This window comes from Callospermophilus lateralis, chromosome 2, assembly GCF_048772815.1.
Source record: "Callospermophilus lateralis isolate mCalLat2 chromosome 2, mCalLat2.hap1, whole genome shotgun sequence".
Taxonomy (NCBI): domain Eukaryota; kingdom Metazoa; phylum Chordata; class Mammalia; order Rodentia; family Sciuridae; genus Callospermophilus; species Callospermophilus lateralis.
This window is the reverse complement of record NC_135306.1, coordinates 158943257-158957687: the sequence shown is the minus strand read 5'-3', so window position 1 is coordinate 158957687 and position 14431 is coordinate 158943257. Positions and strand designations below refer to the sequence as shown.

Below are 14431 nucleotides of genomic sequence, written 5' to 3'. Positions count from 1 at the left end.
TATAACAAAGTTGTAACATTATCTTTTTAAAAAACTGTATGGTGTGAATTAGGTTTTATTAATACATAATTTGCCGGGCAGTTCAAATATATTCTCCTTTAAATTCAGTGAGTTAGTGCTAGATGATCATTGTGTGATTTGACTTGGAAAGCAAATTTGCTGTTCCACATAATGTTTTATAATGTATAGACCAAGCAATACTGTTTAAGCTGTGTAAACACATTAAAAAGGAATTAGGAAAGTGATCTCATTATTTTTGGCAAAGAGAAAGCCTAGAGTGAGCTGCCAAAGTCAGCTACTGAACAAGTCCACTTTCTCAGTAACTGGCTGATATTAATAACAGATTTCATAGAATGGCATCAATTACTAGGGAAGAAACTGACTTTTTCTCATTTTTCACTGATCAATCTTACTAGAATAAATATTTGCACAGAACAAATTTGCTGGAGAAATTGCCAGGATTTCTGGGAAAAGCTAGGAATGAAGATATTTTGCAAGAATTTGCCCTTTTTTATTTCACTTTTTCATTCCTCCTGATCCATCCAAATGTTTGTTTTTTATTAATGTAGTTTCTTATGGCACATTCAGTGTTGAAAAAGTGGTGTAGCAATGGTCTAGTTAGCTTCCACCAAGTGCTGCACTCATCCTGGTTTATCCATTTGGAGACATAAGTTGTAACTTTAAAACCCTCTAAAGATTTGAGGGAGTGAAGCACTGAAATTCTAGTCTACAGGAAAGACGTGGGGGCCAGACCATGCAAGAAGAGATGATTAGAGAGACACATGCAGTTTCCTGAGGCTAGTGTGCATGACCCCATCCGTAGCCAAGGATGCATTCACACTGAACCAGGAAGATAGGGGACACATGGTGCTGGACTATGGGGGAGGAACAAAACCAAGGGACTGGTCAAGCAGATCCAGTTTAGAGTTTAACCACCTAATTTCCATGTCTGCCATAGAAAACTATTGAGGTTATTAATGTTGATACATTCTTTTAGTGCAGAGGGCTTTAAAACCCAGGATTAACTGGCTTTTTGGTTAATCTGAAGACTAATTCTGGGTAGATCAGAAAGAGAAGAGAACCAGATTTACTTCCAACACAAGGGTTTCCTTTGTTTATTTCACCATAGCTTATAAAGTTACTGGTGCTATTTTACCAATAGTAATATAACAATAATAATGTACAGCTAGTATCATTGTTTATAATATAGTTTACAAAAATCTTTTTTAGGTATGTTATTTCATGTGACTTCATTTACATAATTTTAATTACTTATCCCTGCAAATAAGTATAGGTGAAAGAGACAAATTAAACTTAAAAGGTATGTGCAGTTTGCAACAGAATTTGGAAATAAGGATCCTGGCAGTGAGCAGACCTATGGTGGGCTGCTCAATTCTTTCTTTGACACAAATGAGAGAGGAGGATGAATAGGAAATCTCCCCCACTGCCATGTGTTGTTTGGGTTCTTGCTCAGCAACTGGTGTTTATTATAAACCTCTCCCCTCATTTGTCAGAGCTGGTTTCATCAACCCTCTCCCTTTGGCAATTACAGATGTGGATGAGTGCTCTTTGGATAGGACCTGTGACCACAGCTGTATCAACCACCCTGGCACATTTGCTTGTGCTTGCAACAAAGGGTACACTCTCTATGGCTTCACCCACTGTGGAGGTGAGTGGACTGGTCCTCTAGGCTTGGGAGATGGGGTGAGGTTGGGCCTGAGGGTGGGGAGCAGGGTTCATTTCCAAGATTTATTTTCCTACAGTAGGGGTAAAAGGTACATCACAGTCCCTGCACAATTGCAACAGGTCCATCATCTTAAGGGAAGCATTTGCTGAAAGAGAACCTGTCCACATTTATCCTTTTAACATGTCTGATGTGAAGTGAGGCAGAGAGAGAAACTGAGCTCTTTCAGCCGTGGATTGATTCTTCCTTGACTTTATTGACTTGTGGTTGTATTCAGAGAATAGGAGGGTCTCTCAGGCGCTGAGACCCTGTCCACTGGAACTTCACATCAGACAGTAAAGTTGCAGTCCTCAGAGAGGCTTGGCAGGGCACCAACCAATTCCTGCTGTGCAAAGCACTGGCTGCAAAACCTTAGTCTGAGCCCCATAGTTAGATCTTTGAACTGCAAGTGGAATCATTGTATTTCTTTCTCCATTCTGTTCACATTTAGCAATGTAGTCTCATAACTTTGAAGTCAAGCAGGTTATAGTCTAAATCAGATTCAGCACCAACTGACTCCCATTCCATTCTCCTGGCCATCAGATTCACCTAGCAATCTTTGAGAACACAGATTCAGATTTCAAGGTGATTCTGAGAATCTGCAGGACTTGGGAACCACTGCCCTGAATACTTGCTGCCTAGTCTTTCTTTCCTGTGCTTAAGAAGAATGGATCATGTTGTGTCCTTTCTCCTCAACACATCCTTAACTTGCCTAACTGTATAGCTACTGAGTTTGCCAAGAAACACTAACAAAATGTACCCTAAATATGGAAGTGAATCTGGGGCCTCCTTCTGATGGGACTTAGTCTCGTGTTGACACGAGTCAGTGTATGCCACTTCTGTTTTCTGTACCTCAACTGAGGCAACAGTCAAATAGGAGTCTGAATTCTGACTCCCTTGATGTTCAACACAGAATATGATGGAGTTTTAAATTAGAAGCCTGTGGGGTGTCCAAGTTTGAACATCTGAAAGCAGAGTGTGGTCCCTTCTGAGGTTTCCTAACTGGGCAATGTTCAGTGAACAGAGGGACTTGAGACCTCCCCTAGTGAGGCCATGCCAAGGGGAAATTTGGGGCATGTGGTCAGTGGGTGCCAAGCTTGAAGGCAGTCAGCATCTTTCCTTTGTTTGGTGACTTTCAACCATGTGACATTGCTGCTGCTCCTTCCTCAAGGGAAGGATAGTGTCAGCCCATTCAGTGACATGCTACTGTGACAGGGGAGCATCTTGTTCCACAGACACCAACGAGTGCAGCATCAACAACGGAGGCTGTCAGCAGGTCTGTGCAAATACAGTGGGCAGCTATGAATGCCAGTGCCATCCCGGGTACAAGCTCCACTGGAATAAAAAGGACTGTGTGGGTAAGGGGCACCGGCCACAGAGCAGACATAGCCAGTGGGGCTCACTGCTGGCCCAGAGGTGGGAGGCTCTGCGTGCTCCATGTCCTCTGGACCCAGAGCACCCTGACCTTCTCCATAAGATTTTCTCCCCTTTGCAGCAGCAGCCAGTCTTTAAATAGTCCAAAAACAGGAGATACTTTTCAGGCTCTTTGGTGTTTCCTTCTGTGCTTCTGCGTAGGTTGGAACTTACTTCTGTTTCCTTGGTTGCTCTTCTGCATGAAAAAAATTGCACACCAGGGAAGGACTCCTTGACCTTGGTGGGAAGTGGGGCCTGTGTCTGTGTTCTGTGTGGGCATCAGCTTGACTTTCTTTACTTGGGGCCTTTGGTGCATGGGATTCAGCTATCCTTGTCACACTTAGAAATGTCCTTCTCTTCCTGTAAGTGTCTGTGTTTTGTCCTGTTTAGAAGTGAAGGGGTTCCTGTCCACTAGTGTGTCACCCCATGTGTCCCTGCATTGTGGGAAGAGTGGTGGAGGAGACAGGTGCTTCCTAAGATGTCACTCTGGCATTCACCTCTCTTCAGGTGAGTGGGTTTGGTCTCCAGGGGCAGATCCTTATACCAGGGCCAGGTCTTCCTGGCCTGTAGGTGCTGGAAGCCCTCAAAGGCCTTTCAGGTCCTTGACTATATACTTTTGACCACCAGAGGCCCATGCTTTCAGGCCCCATAGGCTGGGTGTTTTTCTAGTGATACAAATAAGAGTGGGGTGGGGGTGATTTTAGCTGCCATCAGGATAGCCCATAGTAACCTTGCTTATGCATTTGACAATTCACATTCTGTCTGTCAGGACTACAAGAGGCCTATTCTGTCACCTGCGGCTCTTCTTCTCTTCTCAGGAGCAAACAGCAAAAATCAAATGACTCTGCTTTTGGGGGTAATTACCAAATCTACGTATTTTCTTGGGGCTTGTGTTCAGTGGCCTTTATGCAAGGGTGCTGTTCGTGGGCATTGGATTTGTTTTTTTCTTTCTTAATCTGGAGGCTTGAGCATTTGTAGGATGTTCTTGTCTGCAGCCTTAGTGCCTCGAATCTGACTCACCCATGTACCAGATACTTATTGAACATTCACCGTGTACTCAGCGGCACTGTGTTCAACCATGGTGGGTCAACATATTGGACAGAGACCCACAGAGCTCTGGAACTAGGAAACTGAGGTCTCCCAAATTCCCTCTGTGTCTCAGAGGGCCTGCAAGAAATGTGCCTGGATACCTGGCATTAATGGAGATAGTCCTGGGCAGAACAGATGGAGCAAGGATTCTGTCCCCAAAAGGGCAAATCCTTTCCAGTTTGTCAAATGACTAAGAATGAGATCCAGAGTTTTCATTAGGCCTCATCTGCTCAGATGTATGCACATTTGTCACTCTGTCACAAGAACATCTGAATGAGGCCCATATGACATCTTGATGTCCATATTACCTTTATGGGTAAAGATAGATACCCAAACTGTGCAGTAATCAAATAGTTAAAATGTGCTGCCCACTAAATTATATGTATTAACTGATTTAATCTATATCACAATCCTCTGAGTCAATTTTATTAGTATCCTCATTAACCAGACAAGGCACTGAAGCTCAGATAGATAAAATTCCAGTAAGAAATAGAAGAACCAGGATTTGAACCTAGGCAATCTGAGTTCAGAATCTTAAGCACTACCATTCACTGCCATCCATCCATATATATATATATATATATATATATATATATATATATATATATATATAAAGTTGTCAATGGGCCTTTCTTTATTTATTTATACATGGTGCTGAGAATCAAAACCTTTTGGGGGTTGTACTTCTGAGCTTCTTCCATAAAGTAGTTGATGAAGCTCAGGAAAAACCTGTGAGTTTTTGCCTCACGCATGCTAGGCAAGCCCTCTACCACTGAGCCATTACTCCAGCCCCATTCACTGCCCTTTTTGTTGGATGTTTGGGACCCAGTCAGAGTGGACATCATGGTATGTTTCATCAAATTCCTCAGTGATGATTCCTTGGTGATTTACGCTACCCAAGGGTGGGAAAGCAAATAGCCAACAGCTACTCAGTTTTTACTGTGTAGCAGTCAGCCAGCTAAACAACTTCTTCTTTTTTTTCTTTTTTTTTTTGGCATTATTACACTTAATCCTTACAACAGCCCCGTAACGTAGGTACTTAAATGTGTCTATTTTACAGACGAAGAAACTGAGGCTTAGGGAGATTAAAAACATGCTCAATGTGTAATAGAATTGTGATACATTCTGCTGTCATGTATTTAAAAAATAAAAGCAATTAAAAAATAAATAAAAAACTTGCTCAAGTTCTTATCACAAGTCAAGGATTTAGAATCCGAATGTAGGTCGTGGATTCCAGAGCCTAATGTGTGGTGAAGACTGATTCTGGGACTGCCCCCAGAATTCTGCACAAAGCCCCTTATAGTGGGACCTGTGTTCCCTGCCAGGCTCTGGAAATCTAATAATGTCTGGTTTGGCAGCTGCCTCAGCCCTATCCTCTCAGGGCAGGCATACATGGGAGAGTCTTCCCTTCACTCTCTCCTTAGATGGTCTTATCCAGATTTGAGCCTGAGAAATTGAACTTCATTATCAGCAGGAACAAAATTGGCCTCATCTTTTTTTAAAAAAATTTTTCTATAGTTGTAGATGGACATCATGCCTTTATTTTATTTGTTTATTTTTTTATGCAGTGCTAAGGATCAAATCCTGTGCCTCACATGTGCTAGGCAAGCGCTCTGCCACTGAGCTACAGCCCCCACCCTGGCCTCATCTTTTATCTCACCGTGGAGGCTGATTTTGGCTCGCTCTTTGTTATATTTGAACATTGGATTCATTCATCTCTCCCCTGAGGGGATTAGTGTAACACCAAGGAAGCTCCAGGTGTCCCCAGTCCAGGGTAATGAGCATTCCATGATCCAAACCTTTCTTGGTCTCAGGTGAGAGAGGGGGCTCAGGGTGTGCCATGCAGTGGGACCCAGCCAATGGATAGCTCGCCAACATCCACCTGGTGTTTCCGTTCCTTTGCCTTTGAAGGTAACTTCTCTCACTTGTTTCTTTCTGAAGATGTCACCACCATCAGGACAAGTGTAACCTTTAAGTTAAATGAAGGCAAGTGTAGTTTGAAAAAGGCTGAGCTGTTTCCCGAGGGTCTGCGACCAGCACTACCAGGTATGGAACCAGATGGCTGGTGTGTTGGGAAAGGGGCCTGTGATGCCTGAGCCGGAGGTCTGAGGGGCAGACAGCTGCCCAGCTGACTCAAGCGCACTTCAGATGGGATTGAACTTCAGCATCTCCAGGGACTTTTGTCACCAGAGGGAGCAGAGCCTAGTTTAGCACCCCTATTCCCTTTTGGGATTGTACTTCTGAGCTTCCTCCATAGAGTAGTTGATGAAGCTCAGGAAAAACCTGTGAGTTCAAAGGAGTCAATAAGGGCTTAAGATGAATTAGCAATGTGTGTTTGCATTGGGTTAAATTTTCTGGATCTTAGAGTTTGCTTGAAGACCAAGCCAAAGAAATTTGAAAAAAAAAAAGGGTTGGCTTAGAAATGATAGCTTTGATGAACAAAGATGTAATATCCAGCATTCCTGCTGCTTTGTTTTTTGGAAACTGTGACTCCATTGGCTTCAACAGAACAAATACCATCTAAGTATAATTGGCCTTACTGAAACAAGCAACATCTCTCTCTTCTTTCTTCCTCAGCTCACATTTTCTGTATTATTTCAGAGAATACTTTTGGAGATAAAAAAAAATCAGGATTTATGTATTAAGAGGTTTCTTTCCCCAGTCTACCCTCAAAAAAAAAAAAATCACAAACATAAAGCTTACTCTAGTTACTTTGACTACCTGCTGGTAACTAACCAACATCAATTTTGGTACCTCTATTTTATGGGATATTAGGCAGCTGTTAACTATATGTATTAAAAGAATGTTTAATGGCAGGAAAATGTCCTTGTTATAATGCTAAGATGGAAAAGGGGACAGAAACATCTATATATCTAATACAATCTAAATTGTATGAAAAAGTGAAGTGGAAGGAAAACAGAAAGATCACTGTGTGAGTAATGGTTATATCTGGGTAGAGGATGACAAGTGATTTTAATTTTTTCTACATTTTTTATATGCTCCTTAGTGAGCATTCACACTTTTAACCAGAAGGAAGCATTATTGAAAAAATACTTATTTGGTCTGGAGTCTACTTAATGGATTATACCAATATGCTAATTTCTTAGTTTTGATAAATATGATGTTAGGGTAAGTAAGATGTTAGCAGGGTAAACTGAGTAGAGGTTATGTGGGAACTCTCAATACTATCTTAGCACTTTTCTAGGAATCTGAACTTCAAAATAAAAAGCTTTTAAAAAGTAGATATTCGAAAATTGAAAGGAAAAAGTTTCAAGATGAATATCTTTTTAGTTTACAATTTTAAGTTAACTTTATGAAAAGGTAAAACATCTTTTAGGGGAAAATATAGAGAAGAAATAAATTTATCTCTTTCTTTTGGCTCTCGATGAGCTGTTGTTTTGAATATACTTGTAATGTTAAAGAAGAATACAAAGATAATTCTTCAGTTCAATAAAATAACATTTTAAAATAGAGCCAAATTAATCATGTGGATATGTGGACCTGCTTGCTCTTTGATTCCGGTTAGCAATCATTAATCACCAGATTCACTGGAAGTCGCTGGGATGGGAGACTGCCAAAGTCAGGAACAGAGATATGCAAATCCTGGTGACATACAAAAATTCCACTGTCATCCTAGATGCCTTCATGATATTGTTTGGTTCTGTTGATTCTCTGTGCCATTTATTTTCCCTGGTTATTTAAACATGAGACATCAAGCTGGGTGTGGTGGCATATACCTGTGAACTCAGCAACTCAGGAGGCTGGGGCAGGGAGGATGGCAAGTTCCAGGCCAGCCAAAGCAGCAATAAGAAACAAAAAGGGCTGGGATGCAGCTCAATAGTAGAGCACCCCTCCTCCCCTGCCCTGGGGTTCAATCCCCAGTACCACAAAAAGAAAAAGAAAACAGAAAAAAAAAAAATGAGACATCACTGTTGATGTGCTTTCCAGCTCTCTCTTCTGGTTGGAATTATGTCAGGGTCAGTTTGCCTGAAAGCAGAAGTTGGTTTCTCTTCTGCTTCTGCACTCATTCCCTCTGCTGGGGCCTTCACAGTCCAGTTTTAAGAAAACCAACTGTAAAGCCAGGCATGGTGGCACCTACCTGTAATCCCAGGAATTCAGAAGATTGAGGCAGGAGGCTCACCAAGTTCGAAGCCAGCCTGGGCAATTTAGCAAGGCCCTAAGCAATTTAGCAAGACCCTGTGTCAAAAAGTAAAATGGACTGGGGATGTGGCTCAGTGGTTAAGCATCTCTGGTTCCATCCCCAGTACCAAAAAACAAAAACAACAACCACAAAAAACAACTATGAGAATGTGGGCACATCTCAGCAAACTATCAGCAGGGTTTTGATATGAAACGACCCCTGGTTCTCTTCCACTCATATGGCTGGCTAGTTGGACACACCCAGCATTTGTCCATGAAAAGAATTTTCAAGAGCTAGATTGTAAAGTTATATAGGAGGCGATACTGGCTCTTCAAGATGAAAATGTCATCATGCTCCAAGCTGGGGACTTTCAGCGACTCGCCATGTGGAGTTAATCACGTAGTCCCTGGAGAGTTGTTTTAATGAAATGTTTACTGAGCTTTAGCGAATGTTCAACTGAGTGCTTTGCCAGGATTTGGCTCCCGATAATTTTGTTTCTTCATACAGAGAAGCACAGCTCAGTAAAAGAGAGCTTTCGCTACGCAAACCTTACATGCAGCCCTGGCAAGCAAGTCCCAGGACCCCCTGGCCGATCAAGCACCCCTAAGGAAATGTTTATCACTGTTGAGTTTGAGCGTGAAACTTACCAAAAGGAGGTGACAGGTTGGTCTGAAAGCCGTCTGTGGTGCCAGGCTTCTCACAGCTTGCTCCTTCTTTCTTTACCTTTTACCTTTCATCATTCCTGGGGGGGAAAATAGTGCAAACACTGAAGTATCTCCTGTTTTATTTTCACCTCCAAACTACACAAATTGGTTTAGAACCTGATGATTTTCTCTGCTTCAAAAGACCCAAAGCTATTGTTTTGGTTAATAAATTTCTGTTTGAATTGAATGCTGCCCAGCCTGCTAGGTGCCTACCTCCAGGTCTCGCCCTTTCTGGTCCACAGGGAACTCAGGGTGTTGGTGGGCCCTGCAGTTGGTCTGGACATCCTCACACACTGCAGCCTGACTTCCCCCCATGTTGCTGTCCTTGTTTCTGCAGCTTCTTGTGATCTGAACTGTATTGTGAAGCGAACAGAGAAGCGGCTGCGGAAGGCCATCCGCACGCTCAGGAAGGCTGCCCACAGGGAGCAGTTTCACCTTCAGCTCTCAGGCATGGACCTTGATGTGACTAAAAAGTCTCCCAGAACATCCGAACAGCAGGCAGAGTCCTGTGGAGCGGGTCAGGGCCATGTAGAAAACCAATGCGGTGAGTAGCCCAGGACATGCTTGCCTACAGAACTGCATTGAGCTCTGTGAACACTAAAGATAACCAGTGGGGAGTCTGGGCCATCCTTCCTTCTCTGGGCTCATAGAACGTTCTGGAAGCCCTTTCTCATCTGGTACCTGTCATGCTGGTGCTGTCATGCCTAGGAGACCTGGGGCTCCCTGGGGGCTGAGTGTTGCTCACCTCTTTCCCTGGCACCATGTCTGGCTTGTGGTGGGGACTGAAGTCACTGTTGAACTGAGGGACAAAAAGAAAGAATCAGGATTTATAGGAAGGATTCTGCCCTTTAAATCCCCAAGGGATCTTCTTTGTGCTTTTTATTTTTATTTTTTAGAGCCCTGTTCCCTGGCTGGGGCAGGACTGGGGTGTGAGGCACCCCAGATCCTTTTTCATACTCCATTCTGTCATCACTTCCTGAAGGCACTTCTCTCTGGTTTGATTGCTCATAGAAGGGATCAAACTCCTGTCCATAGTCTTGTGCAGAGGCAAAGCTAGGGCCACCCTGCTGCCTTGTGAGAGTCCTGAGCTTCTGCACAAGGCTCCTAGGAGTGTCAGTTCTGTGGTATGTTGTTGTTCTGTTTATATGTTTGAGGATTAACTTTGACAAACTTTCAGTTCTTCTGATAAATCTAGCAAAAGGTTCCAGGGTGATCAGTTTTAAAATGTTTTTGTTGTCAGAGACTGTTCCAGCCAGTCTCCAGGGGAGACTACTTGAAAAGTCTTAAATAGGGAAAAATGGAGTCTCACTTTATTACGGCAATTTATTGAGTTCTATTAGCAAGCACAACACTGAGCCCTGTGTCTGCATCATCTCATTTAATCCTCATAGTAACCCTGCCAGGTTTAATAGGTGAACAGCCTAAAGCTCTTCTCTTGCTGAAGATCTCATTGATGGTCTAATTCTAAAGTCTGTGCTCTGGTTCTAAATAAGGTGGAGTTCAATAGCCAGCCCCCTCAAAGTAAATAGATATTTTTTCTGAAATTGTCAATAGGGGCTGGGGTTGTGGCTCAGCAGTAGAACACTTGCTTTGCACAGGCAAGGCCCTGGGTTCGATCCTCAGCACCACATAAAAATAAATATAAAAGGTATTGTGCCCAACTACAACTAAATATTTATTTATTTTAAAAAGTGTCAGTAGAATCATGAGGCCTGAGAACTGCAGCTTAGGTAAGATGTAATAAGTTAGGGTTTGTGAATAAGCAAAGCTGAGCCCAGCCAAGCTGTCAGCAACAGCACCACAGCTCCAATCTGTTCCTTTGCCAAAACTTGGTGAAAATCAAGTGTAACTGTCCACAAGGGGCTGGTTCCCAGAGACCCTCTGACTTTTACTCCAGCTGATTCTTTTAAGAAGAAAGCAGAAAAAGAAAGTAAATATAACCCATCTGGTTGATTTATTCTAATTTTAAATCCCAAGAGCTCCAGTTTCCATGCCAAAATAGTGGTGAAGGTTGGCTTTGCCACCCTACTTTTTAGGGTGAGTGAAGAAACTTGGGGTGGGCAAGCTGGGCCTCTTCTTGACCTCTCAGAACTAAACTGCACCCCTCTCCCCACTAACTCTCCTGTTGGGGTAAGCCTGTGGGCTCACCAGGGAGCCTTCATGGTCTGTTAAGAATGTAGGAAAACTATTATAAAGGGCAGGTGGACCAACTCTCCAGGGAGACCATTACTAATACTATCATGGGTATGGTATGCTTCTGGGAACTAAACCAAGGATAGGGGCAGGAGTTAACAGAGGCCTCATGATCATGGCAACCTGTAAAGGATGCTGTAGAGGGTTTTGTCTCTCTTGTGGTGTGTGAAGGTGCCCCTGAGATGCCACGCTAAATTTGGTGGTCATGCTAAATTTGGTTGTCACACTAAATTTGGTTGGATTTGTTCCTAAGAGAGACAGTGTGGCTTATCTCAAGCTCCCTCTAAAATTGGATGAATTTTGTAGCCTACATGAGATCATATCTTTGCCACCTTGTCAGAAAGCAACGTTGAAGATTCCATCGGCCCTACTTTCCCCCTCTTGCATAAGGAATTACTGACATTCCTTCTTTTCTTCTGTCTGCTAGAGGAAGGAATAGATACAAAGAAAGGTTGAATGTGTTAATTAGAAAAGATTTTTACCCAGCAGGTACATGGCTTTGTGTGTGTGTGTGTGTGTGTGTGTGTGTGTGTGTGTGTGTTCTGATCTCTCTCCTGAGGCTTGGCCTTCTGTGTAGCTGGCACTACTCCTTCTCTCTTATAAATCCACCAGTTCCATCAGAAGGCTTCAACTTATCTAACCCTGGTCACTTCCCAAAGACCTCACCTTTAAATGTCTCAGTTGGTTTAACTTTGCACTCTCTTAGTATGTCACAATGGAGATTAAATGTCAACATATGAACCCTTGGACAACATGTTCAAATGATGTTAAAGCCTCCCCAAAAGTGTTTTGAATGACCTGGGAGGAGAAATGGAATTATTGTTTATCTGTTAAGATATTTCAATTTAGTTTATTTATTTATTTTTATTTTATTTTAGTTTTTGATGGACCTTTATTTTTTATTTATTTATATGTGATGCTGAGAATCAAACCTGGTGCCTCACACATGCTAAGAAAACGCTCTACCACTGAGCCACACCCCAAGTCCCTTAATTTAGTTTGAATTTTAAAAGTGCTACATGTTCCAAGTGGTACAGAAATACATATAGTAAAGATGAAAGTTTTTCCCACAGCTGCCCATTCCCACTTCCCAGCATTGATCAGTGTTATAATTTGCTGTGTGTTTTTTCTCACTTGTTTTTATGTACATATGAAAATGAAATTTTATGCAGTCCTTCAATAAATATTTACTAAGCTCTTCCTGTGTGTCAGGTACCACTTTAGGTGCCAGAATCCAGCAATGAAAACTATAAGTAAAAATCTCAGCCCTCATGAAGTTTACAGTTCTGGAGGGGGAGACAGGCAGCCAACCCATGAACGAAGACATACAGCATGCAGCAGATGGTGACAAGGGTGCAGAGAGCAGGCTGGCTGGGGAGTGCAATAGAAGATACTCAGGCAAAGTGACGGGGTGAAAAGGAACACATTTTCCCCAAATGCTGATTGTGGTCAGTGAAGGCCTCATTGCAAAGTGTCGTTTGAGCAGAAATGCAAAGGATAGGATGAAGCAAGCTATGGGGACATGGAGAAGAGCAGAGTTCTGGGCAAAGAGAACAGCGAGTGAAGCACTCAGAGGAACTGGAGGGAAGCCCGGGGAGACGAGAGCAGAGGGAGGGAGGCAGAGCAATGATGTCAGAGCAGGAGCAGAGGCCTGGAGCTTGGCAGGGGCGGGGGGGGGGGGGGGGGGGGGACCAGAAATGAGTGAGGACTCCAACTCTGAATCTGAGGGAGGAAGGAAGCCAGTCAGAGGCTTTGTGTAGAGCAGTAACAGCGTTTTGACTGACATTTGGAAATAATAACTTTGGCTGCTGTGTAGAAAATGGGTTTATGTGTGAATAAACATATTTTAAAATATACCAATACAATTTGAATACTGCTACATGTTGTTTTTAACTATAGAATACATCACAGGCATCCTTCTGTGCCAGCGTGGAAGCTACATCATTTATTTTAATGGTTCCTAGTTTATATCTGTCTTAAGACAGCAGCATTTGTTAGCTCTGCTCCTATTGGTGGACACTAAACTTATTCTTTTTTTTTTACACAAACAGTGCTTCTGTGAATACCCTTTTTTGTACACATGTTGACATCCCTGAAGGACAGACTTGCAGAAGTACAATTGCCAGGTCAAAGAACATGCATATTTGGGGCTGAGGTTGTAGCTCAGTAGTAGAGCACTTGCCTATCTTGTGTGAGGCACTGGGTTTGATATGCAGCACCACATGAAAATAGATAAATAAAATAAAGGTATAAAAATTCCCCTATTAAAAAAATAATATGCATATTTAAAATAATAATAGATAATAACAATTATCTATTAATAATAATAGATAACTGCCAAGTTACCCTCCAAAAAAATACCAATGTGCTGTTCCCTCCAGTATTGTGTCTGAATGTGTATAAAAATAATAAAGTCATTTAAATTTGTTTTTCTTTGATTATTAGTAAGACTGAGCCTGCTGTCTTAGGTCTAGTCATTTGTATTTCTTTTTCTCAGAACATCCATAGTCTTTGTTTATTTTTTCCATTGACTTGTTTGTCTTTCCAATATCCTTTTAAAAAATAAAATTTTAAAGTCCCAAGTTTCATCAAAGGAAATAGCTTCTGACAAATTTGAAGACTTTCTTATTGTCATTTGAACATAGTAAAGTCTTTTATTAATTTGGTATTTGGGGACTTTGGAAGCAGCCCACTCTGCAAGTGACTTTTGTACCATCTGTGATCCATTTTAGTAAGATGGTGAAAAAGAAAAGAAAAGCAATTATATTCTACAAGGAACAAATTTCTTAAGCTCCATACAGGACTATATGAAGTCCTTCATGCCTAAAGAAAAATTAACAGTGATTTCGAGCATTACATCTCATGACATCAGCTAAAGGAAAAACTTTTTAAGAAATAGACTTGATAATAGGCCTATTTTTGTATTTGACTTCTTAAAACTTGCTGAGATTTTTAAGAGTATACAGGCAACTGGTAAACTGGGAAGTATTTTAGTGCCTGGGTTCTTGAGAGAATAGGAAAGTTCAATTCAGTTTTTATTAGCAGTAGCTTTCCTCTGCAGCAATTGAGAAAAGTTAATTCAGCTAGGACTTATTGAGGCTCTACTCCATTTGCTCAATGTGCTTGAGATGAAGCTGTGAGAACGTAACGAGCAAGAGGCCAGTTTGT

The 14431-nt window shown here is 42.0% G+C and overlaps 1 protein-coding gene across 3 annotated transcripts in view; it reads left to right on the top strand.

Moving 5' to 3' along the window:
* Nucleotides 1-14431, top strand: part of Scube2 (signal peptide, CUB domain and EGF like domain containing 2) — a 75139-nt gene that overhangs the window by 32054 nt on the left and 28654 nt on the right. For all 3 annotated transcript variants that reach the window (XM_076844205.2, XM_076844204.2, XM_076844206.2), the window contains exons 10-16: nt 1553-1669; nt 2959-3081; nt 3527-3643; nt 3906-3992; nt 6167-6271; nt 8874-9029; nt 9408-9614. In XM_076844205.2, the coding sequence (XP_076700320.2) occupies nt 1553-1669; nt 2959-3081; nt 3527-3643; nt 3906-3992; nt 6167-6271; nt 8874-9029; nt 9408-9614 (912 nt within the window). The remainder of the gene's footprint in view (nt 1-1552; nt 1670-2958; nt 3082-3526; nt 3644-3905; nt 3993-6166; nt 6272-8873; nt 9030-9407; nt 9615-14431) is intronic.